Genomic DNA, 10001 nt, shown 5'->3' on the forward strand with positions numbered 1-10001 from the left:
GCGAAATCTTTCTCTCGAATACTCCATGAGCCGACTCATCGAATGTTGTCATTGTCCATGCCTCTGCGGCATATACCAACACGGGCATGATGAGAGACATATAGGGTATGGTTTTCGTACGTCGAGAGAGAACTTTACTCCTTAATTGCCTGAGTGTTTCTGCGTTGAATTTCGATGCTGGCATTATTATCGGTGTTAATGATGGTTCCGAAGTAATCGAAATTCTCTAATTTCTCGAAACTATAACTGTCAACAGTAACGTGGGTGCTGTGCGAATGAGCTGACTGTTTGTTTGATGACAAGAGATACTTCGTCTTGTCCTCGTTGACCACCAGACCTATTCGCTTTGCTTCCTAATTTAACTTGGAAAAGGCAGAACAGGCTTCGCGGTTCTTTTTACCGCTGATGTCGGAAAAACTGTTCCTGAGCGGATCAGTTCTGCAGATCTTATTAACTTTTCAAATATCAGACAGTGGCGCCAAAGATGCCTTCCTTGCCCACCGTGGCATTGAAATCGCACGATTTTGATATCGTGACGTGAGAAACGCTCGTATGTACCTTCCAAGAGATCCTTGGACGCCCCTTCCTTTTCTTCTTTTGGGTCATGGGTGCAGATGGGCGAGATGTTGAAGAATCTCGCTTTGATGCGGATTTTGGTTACACTCTTGTCTACCGGGTTGAACGACAGTACCCCGCTACACAGTCTTTCTCCTACTACAAGTCCAACACCGAATTTGCGCTCCTTTATATGGCAGCTGTAGAAGACGTCGCAAGGTCTCAGACATTTTTTGCATTGTCCCTTCCAACACATTTCGTGGATGGCGAGATGTCAGATTTTGTCCTTATGAGGACATCAACCAGCCGAAGAGAGGCACCTTCCCCATTAAGGGTCCAGACAATCCAAGTGCATGCTCTCAAATCGTAGTGCTTTAAAACGTTTGCCGTGGTAGCCATTAAACGGGGGCAGGGTCTCATACGAGACTTTGTCCTTTTTTTATTGGAGCGAGTTTTTTCAATTTAGATATTTACCGGGCCCGGGATTAAACCTAGGCCCTACGGAGTAGTATTACGCATGCCTTACTACTCAGCCACAGCGGCCAGAGAGATGTATTACCATGTGTAAATTGTATGCGAAAGCATAAAAACAAAATTGGCACAAGTGCTGATGAAGTGTGCAGCTCAGACCTTTGGATTCCATTTGTTTGTAACGATACGTATTTTCATTGGATCATCATTATCCGTAGGAACGCACGGCCAGTCCAGCACAGGTATTCACACCCGTGAAATGTTCCATAGAGTTCAAATGGCATTTTTCTGTCGATATCCTGTTAAACTTTAATATGGGGAAGCGGAAAATTAAACTTATTTTTACAAGAATTTATGCTGGTTGTAAAGCAGGCAAAGTCTTTTACCGCATACACTCACCAAGAAGGCATTATTTCGTCAATATAGAATTTCCAGTTTAGGAATTTTATTTTCACTAAAGAATTTTTGAGAATGTTATCTGACAATGACGATGGCCATCTTAGCTTAGCCAAATTAAAAAAGAATTGCAATCTCCTGACTATTAACAAGTAACTCAAATTTAAACTAAGCCCCATTTGGCCTATTCGAATTCAATGATTTTCGTATGTATACGGCAACACTGCATGCTGATACCAAAGCCAAAAATTCGATGACAATCACCACAATGCCGCCAAATCGTACATATTTCAAATTATCATCCCAGAAATTGTAAAATGCCGTTTTGCAACCTTCTTTGGTGGTGTAAATAGACGATGGACATGAGGCGGTTGTTTCAGAAAAGCCACAGCAAGAAGGAGGCACGCCTGTGCTGTTATAATCCTTGTAATCAGTGTAGCCACAGCAGTTGAACTATTTGGGGAAAGTAAAAAAAAATTAAGAATTCAGCAACCATTTCTTAACTCATTTATCAGTACTTACCGTGATTTGGATTAAGTTCATTGAATTATCGGTTTGATCGTCTCTGTCCTCAAATGCATCGTAAACAATGGAGTCCATAGTTTTGAGAAACTGATCTTTTCTCACGAAAACCCAAACAACGAGCGCGATTTGCAGACCCAATAGGATGAGCATAAAAAACTGCATACTAGATGAAAATAATAAAAACAAAATTAGGCGATTTTTAAACATGAATTTGGCTCATTTTGAGGCGCTCGCACTTACTATTAGAACACAACAATTGATCTCCTTGATCGCACCACAGCAGGCCATAAATGATACAATGAATATCAATGCACCCAGCACTATGATCAATATTGGTATGACATCAACGTTTTCAATAATTTTGGACGACTTCACTTCTCCTAGGCCATCCAGCATGAGACTGCCAAGAACGATGAGAAGAATGCCAACGAGCTGGAATTTTTATTGCGGTTAGAAGTAAAATAGTGGAAGCCAATTTCGATTACGTTCATACCTACAACCTACCTACTTAGTCGTTTTTTAAAAATTTTTTTTTTTCTTAATGGTGGTTCAATGATGGAAAGAGAGGATGGATGCACAACCTTATCTTGATTAGCCGGCTAAAGGACACGTTATTGTGAAGCATTTTTTGTTACATATACATATCTGAGAGACGAGGCACGGAACTGGACAAGGAGCGGAAAGGCAGATTAAACTACACATAACAAAACCAAAGCCGCAGCATCAAATGCTCAGTGTGTGTACGGTAATGGTAGATCGGTTGAGACCATCTGCATGCAACCAAAAAGTGGATTGAGGAAGCATTATTGCCCAGCGGCTCTCCCACGTAGTTAGGACATTCGCTTTGCTATTTCTGTACTAGCAAGGGAGGGTCAATTGTTTAGAGACGGGGCATTTCTCTCAAAGTTATTAACTGTTTGAGCGTATAATTTTCCATGGAATCCTCGTCTGGTTGCATGTACCAGAGAATAACACTCTAGTAAGGAAACTGGAGCGGCTGCAACAAGACGGCCGTACTTGAATTAATGGGACAATTTAAGCCACTCTTGCTCGTCGACATTTCAGTTAAGACTACAGCAGGAACTGTGGTAAGAATTAGGAACACAGTTTCGATAACACAGGTTACTGAATTGGAAGACTGGCGCTAATCCCTTCATTGTCTATTCACATTGCCTCAATGGTTGAGTGGTTGAGAAGGAAGGAAGCAGTACCAGTATACCTGACGTCTTTTTCGGTTGCGTCAAAATATTTCCCACTTAGCCTTATATATTCGTCCGGACACAGTAATATACCTAGAAACTGCGTTGAGGATAAGTTACTTAGGAAGCGTATCCACGAGTATATCGCATCAAGAAACGAGCGGATTGGAGACTCTGTGATTTTATGCGGACTACCCTGGGGCAGATATGCCGCACGTCAGCTCCGCCAGCGCTAGGTGAAATCGGATATGTAGGTGTTTTGATAATCGCAAAAATTAGCTTCGAAATTGGTAACCGGTACAAAAAACCGATTTTAATTTTGAATTATCCGTAATAAAAAAAATCGCTATGACCACCTCGCTTTTCTCGAAATTGGCAACCAACACTAAAAACCCGGGTTTTTCAAAAATTGGTAGCCGGTACCAAAAAAAAAACGGTTCAATTTTGAAATAACCGTGCAGAACTCCTTATAAGAGTAAAATTTCAGCAAATTACAAAAAATGTTTGTATGTTTTTTTTTTACATTGTCCAAAAGTTTCAATTAATGTCCTGTCAAATTAAGAGATGGGCATTTTCTAATTTTTATGATGATGCTTTTCTAAAGACCATGGTACCTCTTTTATCCTGTGCGGTATTTTGTCCAACTTAAGTGCTATATATGTATAGTGATTTCAATGAAGTAAAAATAATACTTATTAAGATACATGAGTATGAATCACGAAAGATTTATAGATAAATTTGCACGTAAATACATTAGTCATACACATTAACGACATAACAAGCCATGTTTCTGAAATATCTAGTAAGTAGTACATACGTAATTGCAGCCAACTACTCAAATTTCTTTATCTTCTTTCACGACTGAGCACATAAACGAAAACTCAGCTGTACTATTAGATACCAAAACTTTTGAGGCCATAGTATACTTGAAAAAAATTTGGACAGTAATTTTGTAAGTAAATTTGTTGCCAAAAAATGAACAAAACTGAGAAGTCACGATTTCCAAGATTTTAAGGTACATTATATATAACTGAACTTCTAAACGGCTGGACCGATTTTGATAAAATTTTGTGTGCGTATTTGAGTGGGTCCCTAAATGGTGTAGGTTTTTAATTTGAGCCAGTAACTAGAAGGCGCTGCGATCGGGGTGGTTCCAGTTATAAAAGGGCTTCAGAAAAACAATATGCACGCAACCTTAGTATTAAACGAAAGGGGCTTAAAAAACGTTAACATACCAATATTTTGACATTATTAAAGCAGCAGATTTTATTTATTTTTAATTAGTTTATCTTTAAAGTGTCAAATATTGTTTATAATTTTTCACGAGAATTCGCATGCAATCCTTTTTTATAAAAACAGCAATTAAAACCCAGGATTTGGAAAGTTCGCTCAACTCTGGAGCATAAATGCTGCTAATTGGATCTTACAATGTATGTACTAAGGCTTCTGAAATTACCATGTAAGAAAGTCGCAACAGGATTTTTTTACAATTTAAATTTTTGTTCATATTTCACACGGCTCACGATGAAATTAGAAAAAGCATAATATTTTTTTAACACTCTAGGGATCAGCGGCAACAGCAAAATACACGAAAATATTAGGGGAGCTCACGTTGAAAAGCATTTTAGGTGTAAAGTTGCTACGTAGCAATCTACCACATGTTTTGTTGCTCCTCCAACAACAAAATGCGTGCTAGATTGCTACGTAGCAACTTTACACCTAATAGCCTGACAGACATGTGGTTTGTACACCATGGTATGCATACTATGGATTTTGATACTATTTCGATGAGACACACATCAGAGTGAGGCAACATGGGGTGAAGTATCAGATGTCAAAATTCCTTGGACACACACACGAAATATCGCCAATTTTTTCTTGACCGTTCTCTTGAGAGCTGCCTACTGGCATTTAGCAAAAAAAAATGTGTATGCCTATCAGAAGGTTTTCCAAAAAAAAAAAAAATGGAAAAAGTGTTGCCAGCCATTTGAAAATTGAAAAAATGTATATGGATACATGTAAATGCAGTTATAAAGCAAAAGGCATCTGACAAATTTTTGCTCCGTACATATTTCTGGATAGGGCTGCAGCTTATCTCAAAAACTGAAATCAGTTAAATATGTAATTTAAGTAAAATATCACAACATTGGTGTTAAACAGAAAGCGTTAGGTGCTAACATGATTTTAAGTATAGTGTTGTTACCAATTTAAAAATAAGATGAATTAAATATGTAAGTTAAAATACGGATACGCCTAATGAAATGTCTTCTGAAAAAATTTGTATTCGTTCTTATTATTGGATACGGCTGCCAATGATCTATAATAAGAAAAGTTGTGTAAAATGTATGTACATTAGGTCTCCATACAAAAAAAAAATATTTACCATTTTTCCACCGGAAGTAAAAAATTTATTATATTGTACGACTTCCCCAAAAACATTTCGAAAATTTATTAATATATAAATATGTGAGCTGGACCTTTTTTAAAAAGACAATAATCAAGTTTTTTATAATCATCGCAAATGATAAAATAGTTTAAGCATAAAAAGTCTGCAAATTTGTATTTTTTATTTTTTTATCAACGGAATATAATATATACTGAGATTTTCGTAGATATTTTCAAATCGGTCTAGCTCACGTAAATCTTAATATCGCTTTTTCTGGCAAAGTTGGTGACAAATGGGTCCTCTCTTTGTCAGATGTTGCAAGATTTGACCCGAGTAAAATCTTGTCAAATTATAAATCGTAGCGAAGAAATATCAAGTGTATAAATTTTTGTTAATCTTCCCCAAATGATAAAAATAGCTGTGTAAACAAAAAATGGCGCATACGGTGTATTTGACAGTTTTACCTGTTTTTACCCCAAACCGTTCCCGCAAGGCATATTAAATAAGGTAGAAGTGATTTTGACATTTCTTTCTTTTGAACACTGACTATAATGTCAAATTATGAATAACTTTTAACCCTTTTCAAGTTGGCTTTGCGTGCTGTGAGATAGTTATTGAATTGTGTGAATTTATTTGTTTTTCGACCACATCCATTTATAGATATACAAAAATGAAAATGAGTAGGAACTACGAGCGTTGCGCTGTGTGTGGCAAGAGCCAAGACATTAAAGTGGAACGATACCTTAAGGCATCTAGTTGCGAAGTTAGAGAACTTCCTTGGGAGAATAGCTGCAGTGTTCAATTCGAAGGTTCTTCCCGTGTCTGTGAAAATCATTTCAACACGAATCATTTTATTACTAGCCCATTGCAGATAAATATTTTTAAGCGCATGCGTTTATACCCAGGTGCAGTTAGTTCCCTGGGAGGTTCCTGCGCCTGAAATGCCTGAAGAACACGAATGTTCAGAAGTGACGATATCATCTGTTGATGCGCAGACGCAAACTGATACCAGTAATTTTTAACAACTGTCATTGCAAATATTTTATCAGGACATTAAGTCTTCATATAAATTTAGAAGAAAACATTAAATCATTTTTTTATAAGTGCCGGATGTTTTTTAGAATTAAATATATAAATAAAAACAAAAAATGTTTTAAACCTTTCTTTCATTTTATTTGCGTGGTTTCCTTTATGACGTATTCGTTTCTTTCCTTGTGCATGCGTGCATATAAGATGCGAATGCAATTAAAATTCTCTGAAGGTAATATTGAAATAATTCTTAAAATTAGTATATGTACGTATTTATGCTAATTTGTAGCAAACATAGCACTCGCACCTCAAAGGGTTAATTTGTTTTTTTAAAGTTTTTTGACATTATAACTAGCTACAAGAGAGTTCAAGCCAGTTCTTACTTCTACTTTATTAAATATTCCTTGCGTTCCCGTGCTTTTTGATTTTTTTCTCTTTCTCTGAGAGCCATTTTGCTTTGTGGCAGTTTCACAGGTTTTATCCAGAAAAGTTGAGGAACGATGCTATTATACATTTTGGCTGCGTTTCTTTATACATTCCGGATAATCCCATTTCACAGCCGGAATAAACAGAATGCGTTTGGAATATACGTTAACATATCATCAGGAACGTTCTAAAGAATAAGTAAACAAAAAAGTTTATTCCAAACGTACAGAATAAATAAAGAAATGCAGCCTTTATGATTCAGGTGGATAGGGTTGCCACCTATCTCTAAAAATTTAAATCAATTGAACATGTAAACTAATTAAAATATCACAATATTGGTATCTAATGAAAGGTGACTAAAAAATCTTAACTCTGAATCAATTCTTTAAAAGTATATTTCGAAGAAATTAGTTTTGTTTAATTAAAGGAAAACGTTTTTTTTTTGTTTGAGTTTTTCACTGGTTCCCATCACATAATCTACTGTTGAAGATTGGCTAGGTGCCCAACATCAATCAGTCATGACTTTGCCATGAAGAGGCTGATGAATAGCGTATTCTCTAGGGAAAGCTTTTCGCACCACTAATATGTAAGACTAACGACCGATTTCACCATTTCTGGTTTTACATACCGATAACGATGACACGAAAGTGATTAGTCGCAGCGTCGTATATACTTCGCACTTCAATTATGTATATAATTTTTTACTCCACGAAATGATAAATACGATTTTTTATAGGACTGTGTTATAAAAAACTAAATTTTAGTTATGTATACAAATATTTGAGTGTAAAATGTATTTACATAATCATTAACACTTACCACTGCTAGGAGATTAAAGAAATATAGCAGCCATTTCAAAAATACTCCACAACAGCCCATTTTTGTTTAGTTTTAGTTTTAAAATTAAAAAAAAATATACTTAATTTGTAATAATTAGGTAAGTAGCACTTTTAATTATAGTTCGGTTTATAACTTTAATATGTTTAATATGTTACTTCCCTATTTCCAAAATTGATTTCGTGCTTAACCTAACGACCGCGTATGTAGCTTTCGTTCGAATGACTGCTCTCAAAGCGTGTTTGATAAATTAATATTTTCCTTCTTTTGGTGGATAAAAATGTATAAAAAATCACAACTTATCTAAATATTACAATTTTTTTTGCAAATTAATCGATTTGATAAAAGTTTATCTATTTTATACATATTTACGGGTGTATGTATATATCTATGCGTATAAAAGGGAGTGTAATTGCACAAAAATATATTACACATACCAATTGACATATTACGATGGAATCAAAGTATTTCAACCCATAGATAACAAATTAGCCAATGAGTTTTAGTGGCGTTCAAATTGAGTTATATCTTTCGGTTATTTTTTACCGTTGAAATTTTTTTTTTTACCTTTCCATCCTTTGAAAATTGCTGACACACTTTGAATTTCAATTTGTATTTTATTGGCCCTTCTCTTTGAAGAATCATTACGGGTCCATTAATATGATTCTAAACATACCTCTTAAGAAATATGTATCTGCAACCTTTCAGCAACATTTCAATACGAAATAATCTGTAGGGTATTAATACATAGCATTTCAATGAAAACAATATATACATACATATACTGCATATCGCACACTTTATTCAAAAGTTCATTAATTAAGAAGTTCTCGTTTGCCAAAAAATCGTAAACAACTAGTACGGAGCTTTTTGCCACATATTACATCATCGAAGTTAATAACCCCAGTTCAAATTAATATTATTAATTTTACTTATTAGCGAAACAAATTTTCACTACGCCTTTTGCACTTTTTATTTACCAAAATCAAGGCAGCTTGTTGGCCTCGCCTATATCCCTAAGGTTGGGTAACTCTACCAGCCCTAAAAGCTTTAGGAATTTGGCATGATGTTCTACATGTTTATATGTCTGTTGTAATTGGTTGATATGCGCTTTCGTCTGTGGATTCACACCTTTATAATAAGACCCATCATCAAATACAAATGCATATGTGGAGTGGGTAAGCAGGCACTCAGTCAATCGCGTGAGAAATGTGCTTATCAAACTTCATAGAACAATGGCCGTGTGTGGTTTTCGTGTGTAGGCGCTTTTCCTATAACACCTGCCTTTGATTCACACTAAACCTACCGTCATTTAATGTCATGGGCATTTTCAATGCCACAGGATAGTTCGGAACCATCGCATTTGTTGAAGAGATACTACAAAGCTGAGTCCCCTGACTATTACCGACATTGCCAGATAACCTCATTTGCCTTTAGTGCCGCGGAAGGAATGAGCTGGTGAGACAGTTTGAGGCCCTTGGACGAAATCTATTCAATTTATTCGTATAGTGTGTAGTTTAAAAGGAACACAAAATCATTATAATGGACGACGTGTGTACTATTTCCTGCACGCGTTGTTTGTGTAAGTTTAGTAAATATTATTTAGGGAAAATTATGATGGGAAAACATCTGTTTTAAAGCATTTTTGTTAAATCGGAATGAAATTGCATTGCATTGAGCACTGAAGAAAAAGTAAAAAAAAACTATCTAGCTCGAATAGTGGTCGGCTCAATACAATTTTTTTTTATTCTGCCTGTCAGAACCCCCATCATTAGCCCTTGAGAGGTAATGTGTTTTAAAGTGCCCTATGAAAATATTTTTGCAGCAGAAACATCTTCTTTTCCTTTTTTATGTCACGAAACAACCCGGTTTCCCTTATCGCCCACCTAGTTACCTGGTTCAAGTAACCTTGAACCAGATCAAAAAGGTTGTCTAGAAATCGTTCCTTAACCAAAAGTTCATCTACATGGGCGATCACCCGACAACCCACTTTTTCCAGTTTCTCTAGAAGGTCGTTTCAACTGCAATCCAGAGCAGGGGAGAAACAACACCACCTTTAGGAGTGCTCCTGATGACTCTGCACTGAGTGCAGACGCTACCCCACTCCGCCGCGACAGTTCTGTCATGAAGGAAGCTGTAGATAAGCCTTATTAGGTTGGTTTCAACCCCCCAAATTA

The 10001-nt window shown here is 36.2% G+C and overlaps 1 protein-coding gene across 1 annotated transcript; it reads right to left on the reverse strand.

The window, feature by feature from the left end:
• Positions 1–1489: 1489 nt before the first annotated feature.
• On the reverse strand, positions 1490–7895 carry LOC118743664 (23 kDa integral membrane protein-like). The gene is made up of 4 exons (XM_036476428.1): positions 7807–7895; positions 2182–2379; positions 1945–2103; positions 1490–1875 (listed from the first exon to the last, which is right to left on the reverse strand). The coding sequence occupies exons 1-4, from the start codon at positions 7864–7866 to the stop codon at positions 1591–1593; spliced, it is 702 nt and encodes a 233-aa protein (XP_036332321.1). The 5' UTR covers positions 7867–7895; the 3' UTR covers positions 1490–1590.
• Positions 7896–10001: the final 2106 nt, after the last annotated feature.

Source organism: Rhagoletis pomonella, unplaced genomic scaffold, assembly GCF_013731165.1.
Source record: "Rhagoletis pomonella isolate Grant_MI unplaced genomic scaffold, Rhpom_1.0 Rhpom_scaffold_00007, whole genome shotgun sequence".
In the NCBI taxonomy this organism is placed as follows: Eukaryota; Metazoa; Arthropoda; class Insecta; order Diptera; family Tephritidae; genus Rhagoletis; species Rhagoletis pomonella.